The 18,238-nt window shown below is 41.2% G+C and overlaps 1 protein-coding gene across 1 annotated transcript in view; it reads right to left on the minus strand.

Annotated features, from left to right (window-relative positions):
• Nucleotides 1-17,391, minus strand: part of si:dkey-110c1.10 (unconventional myosin-Vb) — a 30,001-nt gene extending 12,610 nt beyond the window's left edge. The window contains exons 1-32 of the mRNA XM_050055837.1: nt 17,365-17,391; nt 16,574-16,684; nt 15,895-16,063; nt 14,589-14,733; nt 14,299-14,455; nt 14,056-14,199; nt 13,881-13,962; nt 13,667-13,774; nt 13,442-13,554; nt 13,081-13,349; nt 12,898-12,979; nt 11,935-12,075; nt 11,155-11,286; nt 10,950-11,048; nt 10,764-10,874; nt 10,580-10,677; nt 10,377-10,463; nt 9,880-10,200; nt 9,189-9,345; nt 8,810-9,049; nt 8,502-8,711; nt 8,228-8,321; nt 7,991-8,139; nt 7,658-7,882; nt 7,357-7,457; nt 6,539-6,653; nt 6,089-6,194; nt 5,720-5,842; nt 4,122-4,273; nt 3,735-3,824; nt 3,497-3,629; nt 3,106-3,403 (exon numbers count right to left, since the gene is read on the minus strand). Of these exons, the coding sequence (XP_049911794.1) occupies nt 3,106-3,403; nt 3,497-3,629; nt 3,735-3,824; nt 4,122-4,273; nt 5,720-5,842; nt 6,089-6,194; nt 6,539-6,653; nt 7,357-7,457; nt 7,658-7,882; nt 7,991-8,139; nt 8,228-8,321; nt 8,502-8,711; nt 8,810-9,049; nt 9,189-9,345; nt 9,880-10,200; nt 10,377-10,463; nt 10,580-10,677; nt 10,764-10,874; nt 10,950-11,048; nt 11,155-11,286; nt 11,935-12,075; nt 12,898-12,979; nt 13,081-13,349; nt 13,442-13,554; nt 13,667-13,774; nt 13,881-13,962; nt 14,056-14,199; nt 14,299-14,455; nt 14,589-14,733; nt 15,895-16,063; nt 16,574-16,684; nt 17,365-17,391 (4,589 nt within the window). The remainder of the gene's footprint in view (nt 1-3,105; nt 3,404-3,496; nt 3,630-3,734; nt 3,825-4,121; nt 4,274-5,719; nt 5,843-6,088; nt 6,195-6,538; nt 6,654-7,356; nt 7,458-7,657; nt 7,883-7,990; nt 8,140-8,227; nt 8,322-8,501; nt 8,712-8,809; nt 9,050-9,188; nt 9,346-9,879; nt 10,201-10,376; nt 10,464-10,579; nt 10,678-10,763; nt 10,875-10,949; nt 11,049-11,154; nt 11,287-11,934; nt 12,076-12,897; nt 12,980-13,080; nt 13,350-13,441; nt 13,555-13,666; nt 13,775-13,880; nt 13,963-14,055; nt 14,200-14,298; nt 14,456-14,588; nt 14,734-15,894; nt 16,064-16,573; nt 16,685-17,364) is intronic.
• Between the last annotated feature and the right edge of the window lie 847 nt (nt 17,392-18,238).

The raw sequence follows: 18,238 nt of genomic DNA on the forward strand, positions 1-18,238 counted from the left end.
TCATAGTATAGTATGTCGTCAAAATATCCTAAAAAATGTCATAGTATAGTATGTCATCCAAAATATCATAAAAACGTCATAGTAAAGTATGTCGTCCAAAAATCATAAAAAATGTCATAGTATAGTATGTCGTCAAAAATATCATAAAAACATCATAGTATAGTATGTCGTCAAAATATCCTAAAAAATGTCATAGTATAGTATGTCATCCAAAATATCATAAAAACGTCATAGTAAAGTATGTCGTCCAAAAATCATAAAAAATGTCATAGTATAGTATGTCGTCAAAATATCATGAAACTCACTAGCCATTTGGCCGGTGAGTCATGGGGCTCCAGTTTCGCAGACCGGGCGCGGCGGGGGCGCAGCGCACCTGCGCTTCGCCAACTGGGTGTGGCCAGGCGGATTTTGTAAGTTTGGCACACCGTGCGCCTGGCGCAGCTACTCCTCTATCCCACCTCCGTCTCTCCTACCGGCGCAAGTCCGAAAGAGGGAGGAGAGAAGGCGTGGAGTGGGTTTTACACACATCACACCAATCAAATGAGCCCCTCTCCTCGCTCTTAAATGCGCCGCGTGAAGGCGTAATGAGAGTTTACTCATTTCGCCATGGCAGAAGAGAGCAGCAGCGTCAGACGGCCAAACTTCTCCCAGGAGGAAACTGATGTTTTGGTCCGGGAGGTCCAAGCTCACAGTGTCCGAATATACGGAACTGCGAGCAGACCTCCACGGGCTGATGATGCAAAGGTAGTCTGGGAGGAGGTCACATTGTAAATCAATGTTGCGTTTCTCTCGTGCGCGCGCGCGCTCTCTTTCTCTCTCGCGGTCTCACTCTGTTTCTTTTCTTTTGACTTTTCTAAGATGACAGATGCTGAATATATACTCCCTATCTGATGCTGTGGCTGTTTGTGGCTATACTATGACATTGTTTATGATATTTTGACAACAAACTATACTATGACGTTTTTCATAATATTCTGACAACATACTATACTATGACGTTTTTCATAGTATGTCATCAAAATATCATAAAAAACATAGTATATTATGTCGTCAGAATATCATGAAAAACGTCATAGTATAGTTTGTCGTCCAAATATCATAAAAAATGTCATAGTATGGTATGTTGTCAAAATATCATAAACAATGTTTATTTTGTTTGTCGTCCAAATATCATAAAAAATGTCATAGTATAGTATGTTGTCAAAATATCATAAAAAATGTCACAGTATAGTATGTCGTCAAAATATCATGAAAAATTTCATAGTATTGTTTTTCGTCAAAATATCATAAAAAATGTCATAGTATAGTATGTCGTCCAAATATCATAAAAAAAATGTCATAGTATAGTATGTTGTCAAAATATTATGAAAAACGTCATAGTATAGTGTGTCGTCAGAATATCATAAAAAACATCACAGTATAGTATGTTGTCAAAATATCATAAAAAATTTCATAGTATAGTATGTCGTCAAAATATCATAAAAAAAATGTCATAGTATAGTTTGTCGTCAACATATCATAAAAAATGTCATAGTATAGTATGTCATCAAAATATCATAAAAAATGTCATAGTATAGTATGTCGTCAGAATATCATAAATAATGTCCTATAGTTTGTCATCAAAATATCATGAAAAATGTCATAGTATAGTATGTCGTCAAAATATCATAAAAAATGTCATAGTATAGTATGTCGTCAGAATATCATAAAAAATGTCATAGTATAGTTTGTCGTCAACATATCATAAAAAATGTCATAGTATATTATGTCGTCAGAATATCATAAATAATGTTGTATAGTTTGTCATCAAAATATCATGAAAAATGTCATAGTATAGTATGTCGTCAAAATATAATAAAAAATGTCATAGTATAGTATGTCGTCAAAATATAATAAAAAATGTCATAGTATAGTATGTCGCCAAAATATCATAAAAAATGTCATGGTATAGTATGTCTTCCAGGGTCCAAAATTAACACTAGCCACTAGCCAAATGCTAGTAAAATAAGCAAGTGGCCAGTAACCTTGCTTCACTCACCAGCCAAAAAAACAATGGTAATCTATTGAGTGGCTGGTAAAGTTTGAACATTCACTAGCCATTTGGCCGGTGAGTCAAAAAGTTCATTTTGGACACTGATGTCTTCCAAATATCATAAAAAACGTCATAGTATAGTATGTCATCAAAATATCATAAAAACATCATAGTATAGTATGTCATCAAAATATCATAAAAACATCATAGTATAGTATGTCATCAAAATATCGTAAAAAAGTCATAGTATAGTATGTCGTCAAACTATCATAAAAAACGTCATAGTATAGTATGTCATCAAAATATCGTAAAAAAAGTCATAGTATAGTATGTCGTCAAACTATCATAAAAAACGTCATAGTATAGTATGTCATCAAAATATCGTAAAAAATGTCATAGTGCTGTCGTGAAAATATCATGAAAAATTTCATAGTATTGTTTTTGTCAAAATATCATAAAAAAGGTCAACGTATATTACACTGACTATACTATGACGTTTTTCATAATATTCTGACAACATACTATACTATGATGTTTTTTATGATTTTTTGACGACATACTATACTATGACGTTTTTCATAGTATGTCATCAAAATATCATAAAAAACATCATAGTATATTATGTCGTCAGAATATCATGAAAAACGTCAAAGTATAGTTTGTCGTCCAAATATCATAAAAAATGTCATAGTATAGTTTGTCGTCCAAATATCATAAAAACGTCACAGTATAGTATGTCGTGAAAATATCATGAAAAATTTCATAGTATTGTTTTTTGTCAAAATATAAAAAAGGTCAACGTATATTACACTACAACATTATCATGTGATTTCAGTGGCAAACTCAGCAGTTTAATGTGGAATGAGATTGAAAAGACTTTTTTTTTCATGTGATCCAACACAGACAAATTTTGCCCCCTTTACATTGCAAAAAGGAAAATAGTTTTAGCTTCAAAGAACTGGATTACAAAGTTCAATCGATATGATATAGCAGGATATATGTATACAACTGCATGTTTTTATATAATATAAAATATTTTGCATATATGCAGATTAATCTGTGTATATTTCTACCGTATTTGCACGCCACGGCTCCAGCAGCACATGTCTTTCCTCAGCAGCAGGCTGTTGAGAGCAGAGGCAGAGATGAGGTAGGTGATCTGGTGGAAGGCCTGCTCCATCTGTGTTGGGGGCAGATCCTGACGGGACAAAGCTGTGTGAAGTGCTCCCAGCTCCCTCAGCACCGCCGCCATAGTAGGAGCATCGCCTCCCACGGTCCTGGGGTCCGAGCCTGCTCGCTTTCTGGACATTCCCAACTTTACTGCCGAGCCAGACAGACCTGGTATGGTCTCACTCTCCAACAGAGAGGGGACTGAGGATGATGAGAGGGAGTAAAAGTTATGATAAAGGAGCAGTAAAGGAGAGAGCATTGACAGCATCAGTGTTCCCTTCATTTTGGCAGTACCTATGATGTTTTGGAGGCGTTTTTCAGTGATGGAGAGGAGCTGCTGATAGGCCTGGATGCAGAGGTCACTCAGGGCACGGATCAGGTCACTCAGATCAGTGTTCAGTGGGACCAGTTCATCTGAATCAAGGGCCTGAAAAGCAATCAATTCAACCATTTATTCATGTAGTCAATTTTACAACAACGATGCTCTAAGTCAATAAATTGCAAAAGATTAATAAATGCAAGTTCATCCAACCTGTTTTGGGGAGTGTTGGGTCAACAGGTCATGCAACAGACAGGTGTTCTTCAACCACAGAGCTGTCATATCTACATCATTATTATGTTTCTGCATGGACAGACAGAAAGACAAAAGGTTATACTGTCACTCAGAGATCAACATTAATGTGATGAAATTAAAAATATCTCTTTGCTATTATGTGTATGTGTGTGTGTGTGAGGTCTGTGGGCTTTGCTGTGGTTTACTTTGTCCACAGTGGCCAGACTGTTGGACAAAACAATCCTCCACAATCACATGAAAGTGGTTCAAAGTCAGCTGTCAGTGCCTCTCTGTAAGTGACATGATGTGATCTGCCCTTACACATTAAACCTCAGCCATATGGTGCACCAAGCAGACTGTGGTTACCTTCAGAGCTGCCTTCATAGCGGTGACAGCTGCGCTGCAAAGTGAGCGGGTGTGAGTTTGGTCTCCGTTACAGTCAGCCTGACGAACGCACAGGAAGAGCACGCTGGCAGCCAGGCCAGGCGGCAGAGACAGGGCGCTGTCAACACGGATGTCTGGACCACGGACAGAGAGAGCAGCGATGGCAGAGTGAACATGGCCAGGTCATATTTGTCAGAGTGGTAGAGTTAGTGGAAGTTAAAGTTTATTTTTGTGCATCACATTAACCTCAGAGGCAAGGCTAATAAAGTGTGATCTACTGAAGTGTTTCTAAAGCCTTTAAAGAATCTCCTTGCTGTTGTAGGAGACTATGAGTCATTCAAATAAACAATATAGTCATTTTTCAGTGTTTGCTGGATGTTTCCAACAGGTCTGTACCAGCTGGAAGCTTCAAAGCTTTATTCATAATTAACATTTGAATGCTGCACAACTTTTTTTGTTGAATGGTTATTAATTCTGTTTCGACACAGTATTTCTGCACAGCTGCAGATAAAGATTAGGCTGCACTAATATTATTAGCGATATACAATTTGTAGAATCAGATTCCAGTGGTCGCTGAGTAGGGTTGTTTCTGACTCGTCTGATCCAAACATTTCCAAAAACTCCAGAACATGGTAAAGTCCAAAAGTCAAAATGTATTGAAAAAGATGTAATTGCTTCCAAAATTCATATCATGTTTTTGTGTCAAAAAATTGTTTGCTCCCCCACTTGTCACACACAAATAGGGGTATGCATCTGTATTAACGGGGCAGTCCAGCAGCACCATAAATTCTATCTGTCATGAAAAATTTGATTTAATAAAAGAAGACTAACTAATTTAATTCAATGAATCACTATATTGAAATTAAGGATTTTGTTCCAGGAATTTTAAAATGTTTTTTAGGAGGATGACATCATAAAACTTTGTTGAGAAATATGATGCAGACCAGGTATTTACACAAACTATTTAAAACTATTTTTTTTCACAAAATATCAAATCAATAAATTGTGAGGATTCTTTTCTTTGTCTTATGTGATAGCAATCGATAGTTTTTGGGTTTTGAACAAAACATACCATGTGAGTGTAGCTAAGAAAAAAAAAAGCTGTTTAATTTAATTTAAAAATCCTCCACGGGGGACCTATTTGTCAACATCCGCATGTGGGAATTATAAGTGTGTGACATATCGACAGCCAGTGTGAGGGATGATAACATTTAAAAGGAGAAAGCCATGAGCGGGACAATGGATCGCTTTACTGTACAGAGCAAATTACACCAGCAAAGACGCCCTACCACCGAATGAAAAAAGAAGTAGACAGTATCATGAAGATTACATGTCTTATGTTTTCTTTTTTCGTTTTTGTCTTACGTCATGATAAGCGTGATAACACACGTTAATAGAAGCTTTTGTGCACAGATATAGATACAGGTGTGCCTTGAAATTTTGGCTTGCCCTTTGGTGTGCCTTGGGCCACTAAACTTACATACTTACAAAGAGTTATATGTTTCTACTAAAGCCCTGATGCGAATTACTTTTGTGAGTTTTCTATATGAAAGTTTAAATGCTTGTGTTTACTGTTTCACCTGTGATGAGGTTCTTCATGAGCTTGGTTTCATCTCTTTTCCTACATTCCAGCAAACCAGTGACTGTTGGCTTCGGTCGAGAGGGAGAGGACAGCGTCTCTGGGGTGAGAGCTGATGGGAGAACTGGGAAAAGAAAACATCACAACATGAACAACGGAAACAGCAGCACCAGCAGAAAAACTGCAGAGATGAACTTAAAGTGTTGTATTCATGATCTAATGTTGATATTTCTCTAATAATAAGTGTTTACTCATCTGCTCTTTGGTGTATTTTGGCATCGTTTTTCAGTGATGAAGAGAAAAAAAACTGTATTCTGAAAATGCATAGCAAAGCAAAAGCTCTGAATTAAAGCTTCTCATGAAATCATACCTTGAGTCAGGAGTCGTCTGAGTGACACTGTGTTTTTAAGCTCCTTCAGCTCTCTCCTCAGTCTGACACACTCCTGCTCTCTGGCCTCCAGTAGCTCCTGCAGTTTCTTCGCGCACACACACACACACACACACACACACTCACATTTAGGATTTGTGGCTTATAGCTAATGCTCTGACTGATTTTCAGTAGAAACAGTCGGAGACGCTTCAACTTTTCAACAAGATTAACAACAGCTGCAATCTTCTGGCTCTATCTTTATAAACTGTAGAGTGATTATGTCGGAGAGAAGTGGTAGGGGAAAGGTAAGGCACTTTAAAAGTCAGTGGAAGAAAAGGTGCAACATCAACATATGTGCTGAAACAAAGACCATAAGGGTTCATCTACTCATTTTTTCATTGTAGCAGAATGCGTCATGCACCACAGATGACTGCCTTCATAAGTCAATACCTGTCTCTGTGCAGCAGAGGAAGAGCTAGAGATCGCTTGACTAAGCTGGCACCTCAGAGCCTCCAGCTCCTCCTCCCTCTGACTGCGCTGGCTACGCAGCTGGCTCTCCAGAAACCTGACACAGATGAGGGGAAGAGGGTCATAGAGTTCATCCACTTATATTAATCACAGCATTAAAGTGTAGTGTGTAGGATTTAGTGGCATCTAGCGGTGACGGTGCAACATTGCAACCAACTAAAACTCCTGTGTGCCAAGCGCATACCTCTTCCTAACGAACTCTGGCGGAGCAGCGTCCAGATATATTACGAGCAGCAACATTCAGGGAGCCTATCGAGCCCTGATGGAGCCTAGGGGTGGCTTGCTGTTGCTCAGAAAATAGGTTGTAGGTGTGTAAAGCTTTGCCAAAATAAAGCCAGGGAAGGTGGTGTCTCAAACAAGCAACAGAGAAGGTTAGGACTTTTTCACTGGGAAACACTAAAACAATCAAATGTTCACTCGCTGGCTCACTTGCATCGCGTCCAGTCAGGAAGAGGTGGTGGCCAATGTGAAAACGCCAATTGCCCTATCATTTTTCTGTTCTGAGCTACTGTAGAAACAACAAGGCAGACTACATGGAAGAGGACCAGCTCCGTATGTAGATAATGACTTATTCTAAGATAACGACAACACAACAATTCATAGTTTCAGGTGATTATAAACTAATGAAATCATAGTTATGAATATCAAATACCATTTCTGCTAACATGTCCCCCTAAATCCTACACACTGGACCTTTAAATTCAAGGGGAAGTAAGTTGATACACGAGTGACAGACTGACTTGTTGGCCACTCGTACAGCATCGTAAGCGTGTGCCAGGTCCTCTCCTTTCATCTTCACTGTCGGGTCTTTGGCCACGTCCATCCTCTCCATCAACTGGTCCTGCCGACGCAAACATGAACACAGTGTGACATTTTATTGCCTGACATGATGAGATTATGTAGCAAGTTGGAAAAGCACCCAGGCATACACACAGTGAGCATCATCATAAGGGGGTGAAAAGAAAAAATGTTTTTGCCACCAAACTTGAGGGAAGTTTCGTGACATTTCCCTTTGAGTTTTGGACTCCTACATTCCCTCACCATTGGCGTGTCGCAGCTCCAGACTGAGACTCTCCTCTCCAAGCAGTGAGACGTCACGCTGACCCTGCGGACCTCCTCCGGGGAAGGGAAGGCAGATGGGAAGGGTGACAGTGAGAGTGGGGTGAGAGACTGGGGTGACAGCGGAGTGGGGGAGGGCGAGAGAGGAGAAAGAGGCTCCAAGCTCAGACTCTGAGTGGAGTCCGTCCTTCTGTGGCCCTTGGTGCGCTGTTGAGAGGAGGAAAAACATACCCTTAGCGTCCACGACGGGAATTTTAAACCAAAAATATATTTCTATAAAAGTATTTAAGTGTGTCTGTAGGTGTAGTTCTGAACCTCGGTGAGCAGACTCATCTCCCTGAGGTTGTCGTATCTCTGTTCCAGTCTGGTGAACTCTCTCAGGAGACCCTGATACTTTCTCCTCTCCTCATCCAGCTCCGCCCTCAGAGCTGCACTCGCCTGAGACGCAGCCTGATCCACACACTCTGCACACACATGGAGAAGAAGAAAAACACAGGATGAGAGAAGACAAAGGGTTTACCTATGAAACAATGCTATAAAGTGAGACCTTACCTTCTTGAGCTTTTTCTTGTTCAAGCAGGCGAGCACTGAGATCCTCTCTTTCTTTGCAGAAACTGTCCTTCTCTCTCTTCAGGGCTTGTAATTCCTTGAAAAATAAGAATAAACGACTAAAACTCCTCCATCAAAATTAAGTAAGCTTGCAACAGCTGGTCAGGCAAAAGAAAATGTTTATTATAAGAAATCCTGCATTCTTCATGTTTAATAATAACACAAACACCAGCATGGTGTAAAATATGTCAGGTTATTCTGGGGTTGGTGGACCTACTTGTGTGAGCTGAAGGATCTCCTGGGCAGCCTTCTCCTCAGCTCTCCGTCTTTCCTCCATCTCCTTCTCGCTGATGACGGGACCAGGCTGAGGCTTCTCCTGTATCTGGCTCTCTAGTTTCTGTATCATCGCCCTCAGAGCCTCGAGCTCAACACTGCTGGCCTCTCGCTCTGCATGCAGGGTCTCCCTCAAAGCTGCACTCTCCCTGGCCTGGACGCATACATATACAACTTTACTGTGTGAATGAAAGATAAAAATCTTGAAACAAATGTTTAAGCGCTCACAAGGATCAAACTCCCTTCACCCACCTCCTGGTCTGCTTTTAACTGCAGCTGCATCAGTTTGACCTCCATGCCCTTGTTGAGCTCTCTGTACCTCTCCACTGAGCGGGCCTCCGTCTTTAGCTTCATCAGCTCCCTCCTGGCAGCCCTGCGGCGCACGCAGCACTGCATGAACACCACTGCCACGCGTACTCGCCTGTACGCCTGCCTCGCCAACCACCCACGCACTCTGGCCTGAAGCAACACTGCAGCCCGCTCCGCCAACAACTGAAGAGAGATATAAGGTTTACATTTTTCATCAGGTTATGTCTATACAACTTCACACTTCACAGTTAACTCCTCTTCGAAACAGGTCAATGTCAAAGAAAAAGATCAAGCAGCATTAAGGGTGTAATTAAACACTGACCAGTCTGTATCTGCAGCGTGCCAGTGTGCCCCTGGTGAAGGCCTGGATGGTGATGGTGGCCTGTCGGATCATGAGGAACAACTGTCTGACCACCACCATGCGGTAAGTCTTCTGAATTACTAAAGCAGCCTTGGTGTAGCGCAGGGTCAGGGCCAGTCTGCAGCCAAATTTAAAGGTAGAATATTTAATTTACATTTAAAGGCTGTTTCTGGCAGTTTTGTGTTGGAGATGATTATTTACACAAACTAACAGTACAGTCAGGGTCACTTTAGACAAAGAAAAGTTTATTTCCATTTGCAGTATTGTATTTGGCTATATGGCTCTGTTTTGGGGCCTCTCTGCCCTTCCATGCGCCTACATGGAAGGGCAGAGAGGTGTGTTCTCTCTGTCTTAAGGCTTTCAACGCGCCTACGTGGAAAGCCTTAAGGCAGAGAGAACGCACCTCTCTGCCCTTCCATGTAGGCGCATGGAGGGGCAGGTAGGTTTGCTCTCTCTGCCTAAGGGGAAGACACATCACCTACAGGTCAGCTTCTCTAAAAATCTGTCACTTTCCTTTCAAGAAATAAAATAGCGCGGTGCTAAACTGTAATGTAGAGGATATACACACATTTTATTTTGCAACAACTTGTACACCAGATAGAATATATATATGTATCTCTCACACACAGAGACACACTAATATCTTCCTTACCGTCTGGCCAGAGCTCCTCTGCAGTATCTCTGTATGGTGACAGCTGCCCAGCAGATCCTGGTGTATCTGATCCGTGCCAGCCATCCTCTGACCCGGCTCTGGATGATCACAGCAGCAACACGCAGCCTCTCAGCTCTCAGTCTCTCCAGAAGAGCCACCTGACCAGCACGGAAAAATACTTTGGTCTTTCCAAAGCAGTACTGGTCTGGGTCCTGGATGAGCTCAGGCAGGGCCCGTCTGCACAAGGCCTGGGCCTGGTCCTGGTTCTGAGGGCCTGGGAGCAGAAGACGGTACCTGCAGAAGAACTCCTCGTACGTCCATCTGGAAGATTAGTGGAGTATTAGTGTATAAAGGAATCTTAGTAGCATGTACATGTTATTCATTATTCCTGCCAGCCTCCTGGCCTTTACTTTGACTTGACTTACTTTAAATTACTTTAAAGACTAAGTGCTCATATTGAATTAGAGTTTTACAGAGACTTTGTGTCTAATCAGTACCTGGATGGAAAACCTGCAGCACTGATGCGGATCGTCTCCAACACCCCGCAGGCTCGCAGCTGCTGGACTGTCCTTTTAGGGTCAAACCTGACAAAGCAAGGCTGTTAGGCTGCTTGGTGCACACAGCAGTGTCAGGGAAACACAAATCGAATGTGTTAACTTTTGCATTATATTTTGCAAAAATCAGGCAAAACAAAACCTACATGAAAGGTTCTTTGAGGTCGTTGGGTTTAATGCAGCGGACGTAGTGAGGAGTGGTGCTGTTTAGAGTGTCCATCAGCATCTGTAAGGACTGACGAAACTGAGAGGGACCAAAAACACAGCATTTAAGACAGACTGCTGCACCAAAACTTAAGTGAACTGAAGAACAGAGACATAACATCTCACCTGGAAGCCCACTGTCAGTTTATGTTCTCTGATGGCTCTCTTTCCTGAACGAACACTTCCATTAGCCACAGAGGGAACATTTCCCTGCTGCTGGAACAACTCGGCCACCAGCTCAGACTGACACACACATGAACACAAGTCAGTGAAGATCCCATAGTCACATAGAAACTGAATGAAATGTAATACGTCACACATGTCTACCTGACTTGCTTTGAGGATGTTAATGAGCTCCTCAAAGACTGTGTCTCGATTCTTGTTTAAGAAGCCATCGCATTCATACTGCACCTGATGAAAGAAGAAAACTGTTAATAATAACAACATACACCCAAAAACACTCTCAGTCCAAAATCAGATTCACAACAGTTTCTGTGTGTTGACCTTCATCACTCACCGTGTCAGCAAAGTGCAGAACAACGAAGGCGCTGTTGGACATGCGAGGTTTCTGGAAGTGAGGGTGAGGTTTGCCGGTCAGGTGTTGGTCGTACAGCTTCTGCACCCAGCTCACATCTGAACCTTTGGGCATCTGATGATGAGGACAGGAAATGATTACTGAGAATGGAGTTTGGGAGATCATCACTGAGACAAGCGAGTTGAAAGATCAAGAAAAGATCCAGTGCATAAAATAACAGCTAACATGTTTATGTTTAAGTTAATATACATATACATATCATCTTTACACTGGCTCCCTGTTTGTTTTAGAATAGATTTTAAGATTTTACTGATTACTTTTAAATTCCCGGCTGAAAACTAAAGGGGACAGAGCGTTTGCAGTCAGGGCCCCAAGACTCTGGAGCAGTCTGCCCGAGGAAATCAAGTCGGCCGAGTCAGTGATCGCTTTTAAGTTAAGTTAAGTTTTAAGTCCCTTATTTAAACATACTTTTATCGGAGAGCCTTTCCTGATTTTACCTGAGTTTTAAGTTCATTCAGACTGTCTTTCATTTCCTCCGTTTTTATATACTAAAGTGTTTTTTATCAGTTCTTTTAAAAGTTGTTGGTTTCATGTCGTGTAAGCACTCTGTATCTCTGTTTTGAAAAGCGCTGTGTAAATAAAGATTATTATTTCATGTGAGGATTGAGCCAAATGTGTGAGAGAGAGATGTAACGACAGACAGAGGAAAAGACTGATAAAATAATAAGGCATGGAGAGTCGAGAGAGTGACAGCTGACTGACCCTGCACTCCTCGTCTAAAAGATCAAACAGGCCCAGTTGTCCCTCTATGAGATTGATGCACTGCTGATTGTCACTGAACTCGATCCTGCTCCAGGCCAGCTCTTCTCGGATGTACTCCTCCTGCTCCAAGTGGAACACATGCTGCAGACAAACACAAAATAAAAATATAAAACTTAAAGAGAGCTAAAAGAGGCAGAACACCTCACCATCCTGAGGATAAAAACACAGTGAGGACGCTTTGCTATAAAGAACAGATTATCACACTGGGAGGACAGACTGTGCTTGTTTCGCTCTCAACAGAAAGGCCGAGACAGAGCAGCTCTTCCTCCTGCATTTAGTAACTATGAGGGAGACAAATATTGTTGCCTGAAATCAGTATCACAATATAATGTGATTTTGTAAACTATAAACCCCTAAAAAAGTACACCCCACCACAGGAAAGTGAGAGTAAGTCACAAATGCAATCAAGTGTACATTAACTTGCAAAATTAGATCAAGATGGACATTATCAGTGAAAGAAAATGATGGTAAGAAACATCTGTTGCTGTATTATAACAAAGCTTGTCTGATTATATTTTTATTACATCTGAAATATTCTAACTTTTACTGGTTTCCATCGGGGCACGCGAGAAAAAGTCTCTTCCAAAAATACTTTTATCTAAATGCATATCCTGATTTTATCTGAGTTGCCTGTTTATTTTATTGTTGTTGTTTTTTATTCCCCCGTCATGTATTTTATCACTCATTTTCTCTCTCAGTGATGCACTTTGTACTTTGGTTTGATAAGAGCTCTATAAATAAAGTTTATTATTATTGTATAATACAGAGGTTATAGGGCTGATTGAAGTGTTTAACAAGAGTAATTTCGCAACTTGCATATGCAGGTACGATGACACTGGCTGTAGACACACACACCAGTACACAGAGACACAGAGAGACACTTCAGCCTGTCCCATGACTTACCCTGTTGAATTGCTGTTGCAGTTTTTCATTCGCATAGTTTATACAGAACTGCTCAAAACTGTTCCGGTCAAAGGTCTCAAACCTGCTCGGAGAGAAAACCTGTCAGTCCCACTGTAGTAAAACACTTCAGATTAAACTATAAAATAAACTATGAAGTTTAATAAGGTATCCAGTGTCACTCACCCATAGATGTCGAGTACCCCTATAAAGGATTTGGTGTGTCCCCTCTGTGTGCGCAGAGCAGAGTTGAGCCTCTGGACAGTCCATGTGAACAGCTGGCCGTAGATATGTTTGGCCAAAGCATCTCTGGCCTCTACAGCCTGCTGGCCGGACACGGGTTTGACCAGCATCTCTCCCCCTACAGCCAGTCTGCGATGGCACAGCCAGTGGGCCATCTGAGGTCCTTCCACTCCTAACAGCTTGGAGAAGACAGCCAGAGGGCGGTCGTCTGCCTGAGAGATAACAAAAGGACTCAGATCTACCTGTTACAGTATGTGCACTGGTAGAGGAAATAGGATGACAGTTGAGAAAAAAAAATTCTTACATCAATATAACTCCGGTCAGAATTTCTCCCACTGGCCTGGATGTTGACATTTCCCAGGTGCAGAACAGCTGACAGGATCCTGAAGAGCTCCATCTGCTGGTCAGGCTGCACACCTGCAATTTCAACAAATACAACACTTTTATTTGACCTTCAATCAACAACATGATTCCATTATATAAACTTATAAATGTACTGTGCATGTGTGTGTGAGAGCAAACACTCTACCCAGAACGGTGAAAGCACTGCGAGTGCGTTCAAAATCCGACAAATCATCAGTTCCAGGAATCTGCATCTCTCCTCCCTGGCTGGTGTAGTGGAAATGCTCAGGTGCATCTGCAGGAAAAGCACAAAGCACAGACAGAGGGCATGCAACAAGGACATTATAATAACAAAATGTCATTAAAGCCATGAATGGAAAGAGTTTGTGATTGATTCTCACCTAGTTTAAGGGTTCTCATTTCAGGTAATTCTCTGGAGGCACACAGCTGGTAGAAGATGTGGTAGTTCCTCTCTGCTGATGCCTTACATGCACATAAACATACAATATTCATGGACAGGTAACATTTCACATCTTAATATAGGAAGGATTCTTACATTCTAAATATCACTCTTACTTGGAAGACAACCCTTGACTTCTCCAGCAAGTATGTCCTCATGTTTGCTCCGATGATGTCCCCTTTTCTGCCAAAGCCGATCTCGATGTACTTCCCAAAACGACTGCTGTTGTCATTACGTGTGGTTTTAGCATTCCCAATGGACTGTAGGCAAAAGTGTTGTTTGTATTTAAAAATAATAATAATAATAATTAACAGGGAACTCCTCATTTCTTAGTGAGAAATTGTTTAACCATCCATCACCTCCATTATTGGGTTGGAGGCCAGAACTCTCTCCTCCACGCTGGTCTGCTGAGCTGCTCCTCCGACCACAGCAAAGTATCGCATGGTGAATTTGGCCGAGACTGTTTTCCCCGAGCCAGACTCTCCACTGATGATGATAGACTGGTTCTTCTCCTCCCTACACACACAGATAGCGCACAGTGTATTTGTAGTTAGAAAGACAGTAGAGGGAATATTCTAATTGATGTACGTTTTACTGTTTGAAAGGTTCCTGATGGTCATGACATGATCTCTAGCCTTTGACCTCTGACCTGGTCATAGTGCGGTAGGCTTCCTCAGCCACAGAAAAGATGTGAGGTTCCATGTCGGCCATGTCCTGACCGCTGTAAGCGTCTATCACCTCCTCTCCATATATGGGGAGCTGGTCATAGGGATTGATGGCCACCAACACAATACCTGGAGGGACAGGAAAACCAAGTTACATCAGCGTGGGAGTGTGAATATTGACAGAACTGAGCTTTCACAAGAAGAAAATTTAGTATTTCACAATAGCTATATAATTTTCAACTGTATAGAAAATGCATTTAAACATTTCATTTAAAGAGTAAACATTTTGGAATTCTATTAAAGGGACAGTTCGCCCCAAAAATCGGAGTGTTGGACATATCTGATGTAGAGATGTCCGCCCTCTCTCAAACAGCAATGTCTCTTTCCAGAAAGATAATCCACAGACCTTGTTGTGAGCAGTTTCATGTAGGAACTATTTTCATTCTACCAAACTACACCCACCAACTGTATCATCACGCAGAAGGAAGCATGCATCTACTGCTGGCTCACGTAGCACCACTGAACTAGCTAACATTACAGCTCAGCTGAAATGGACACAGCAAGGTCTGTGGATTATCCTGAGTTTCATGATTTCTGGAAAGAGACATTGCTGTTGAGTTTTTCAAATTTATTTTTTGGCGCTTTCAGCACCACAGGCCGAGTGCCATCTAGTTCCATTATATAACATTTCTACGGCCAATATCTCCAACACTCAGCAACTCACACAAAAAAAACTAAAGGTAAGAGGAAAAATATGTATTTTGATTTTGGGTTGAATTGTCCCTTTAACTTTAGCACTCGTAGTTCAATCTAAGATAAATCCAAATCAAGAAAATTCTCTAAAACCTGCTCTACTTTTAGTCTAACTCAAAGCAAGCACATGTCACTCATAACTATAGTGAATATTATCACGCAACCTTTCTCATTTTATATGGATTTAAAGGTTAAAAAAATGTCATGACAAACCCACAAAGATTTAAAAACAACAAAAATGTGATTTTGTCTAAATGGGCAGAGTGACGTTTAGAAAACTTTGCATCATCTACATAACAGAAAATATTTTATTACACCTTTAACAGGTGGTAGTGAGGGAGTCGCCTCCCTGGTTCAACCTTTGACCTACTGTAATATAGTTCACATTACGAGCTGTAATTATACAGACAGAAGCACACAGGAGCTGTCTGCTGACAGCACAAATCTGAAAGACCTTCTGTCCCACTTTCAGTTGGACAATCATCCCAGTTTGAGCTAGACTTCCCTAAATCTTCCTTTTGCCCGTCCGTTGCTCACCACAGTAGGTGTAGATGCTGCTGTAATCCAGGAATCGAACCCGCAGGTTGTGCAAAACGGCAGGTTCATGGAGGAAGCTGAGAGCTGTCAGATCATTTTCCCCCTCCAGGATGTCGGGGTTCCCCAGCGGGGGGAGATCAGAGGGGGACACCACTGGGTAATGTGCCTCCTGCCAATGGAGGAGAAAGTTAGGAGTTGTTGTGGGAAATTTAAAGTGTTTTCATTCATTCATTCATTCATCTTCTAACCGCTTCATCCTCTTGAGGGTCGCGGGGGGGCTGGAGCCTATCCCAGCTGACATCGGGCGAGAGGCAGGGTACACCCTGGACAGGTCGCCAGACTATCACAGGGCTGACACATAGAGACAGACAACCATTCACACTCACATTCACACCTACGGACAATTTAGAGTCACCAATTAACCTAGTCCCCAATCTGCATGTCTTTGGACTGTGGGAGGAAGCCGGAGTGCCCGGAGAGAACCCACGCTGACACGAGGAGAACATGCAAACTCCGCACAGAAGGGCTCCCACACCCGGGATCGAACCGGCAACCCTCTTGCTGTGAGGCAACAGTGCTAACCACCACACCACCGTGCCGCCCTTAAAGTGTTTTGTAAAAATCTAAAGTGGACATAGTTATGAGGACTATGACACTTGAATGGTACTACGTGTCTCACCTTTCCATTAGAGAGCTGCAGCAGTACATGTTTGTCTCCAGGACTGTAGTCCTGGAGGAGCACGGCTGACACCCAAACTGCATCTGGGTCAGGGATCCACACACTCGCCCCCTAACAATGGAATAAACTGTTTCAGGAATGTGTTAAATAAAGAGGAAAAGAGACACTGCAGGTTGAACACACTCAGCATGTACTGGACCCCTGTGGAGAGCAGTAAAGACACTTCCATTGCATAATATTATATTTTCTGTCCTGACACTGTTCAGGTACATGCAACACTTCCTGGCCTCACCCAGACAAGATTTTTGTCACCCATCAGCATAAAAGGCTCCTAAACAGTGTTAAAAATTAACACTGGTCATCCTGCTCTAAATTGCCTGCGTGGATTAGTCATTATCTACTTCTAACGTATCTAAATCGCTTATTAATGTATCCACTTTACAGATAAATTTCACACTATGTTTCTTACAATTTTACACATTATTGACCACAAAGTTTACAGAAGTAAGGATGAAAAGTTTTTATCAGAGCAAATCTACAAGTTACTGTAACATATTGGCTCAAAAATCAGGAGGGGTAAACATTTAGGCACTTTATGAAAATTCTTATAACTGGGAAATGCTGACACACACATACCAGATGTGTCATACAAACACTACAATACTCACATCATTAGCAATGTTTGTTTTTACATCATAATCTGTCTCATCTTTGTAACACCATACAAATGCCAAACCTTGCAGCAGAGTACAATAATCACATTAAAAATAAAAATAAAAAGTCACTCTTACCTTGCTGTATAGCTCCAGAGACATCATCTTATCTACTTTAAAGCATGCCAGAAGACATCATTTAAAAAAAAAAAATCTAGATGTTTAACATCTATATCTTTATCCTCCACACCTCTGCAGTACAGCCACTTGGCGTACCGGTGACAGTATTTTGCACTTTGTCCAGGCTCACACGAAGACACGAGGACTGCCAGGTTAACTGTTAATCTGTGGGAGGACGCAGTGATTGGATGGAGGGGTTTCTCCATTTAAATGTGCAAAGTGTGAAGTATTAAAGTGAAGTAAAGTGACAACTCCTGACTAGGGGACATATGTTGTTTTCAATGTATAACAATAATACTAAAAGACAACTGAACTGTACAATTAAGCCAAATAGTGAGGGCAATAAATGCAGAGTGTCTATGTAAGATGAGCAATTTGGATGAAAAAGCAGATAATTTCCTGTGAATATTGCATAAATGAGTTTCCCTGATATTTGTACATTTGTTTATACAATTCTGTTTTTTTTAAACAATGATATACTGTAAAACTTCAATTAATAGCCCAGGCTACTAATTGCTTATATCACTGAAATCAACAGGCTTATATTTGGGACAGGACTTTAATTCCTTTCACACAAAACTGTTGCTCAGCAAAGATCAGGAAATAGAAACAAATTGTTTATTTAACTCAGCATGAATATTAATTGTATAAAAAATAGGCTTCAGATAACATATGAATCAGGAATCATTCTTTTTATCTAGCTCTGACAGAGCCCATCTGAGTTATGTCACCCAGCATACCGACACAACACCAATTTATCCTGTTCAAACAATACTCACAACTTGGATTACTTTTTATTAAAAATTAAAACAAAACCCTTTTGATTCTTCTG

This window comes from Epinephelus moara, chromosome 10, assembly GCF_006386435.1.
Source record: "Epinephelus moara isolate mb chromosome 10, YSFRI_EMoa_1.0, whole genome shotgun sequence".
NCBI classification, from domain to species: domain Eukaryota; kingdom Metazoa; phylum Chordata; class Actinopteri; order Perciformes; family Serranidae; genus Epinephelus; species Epinephelus moara.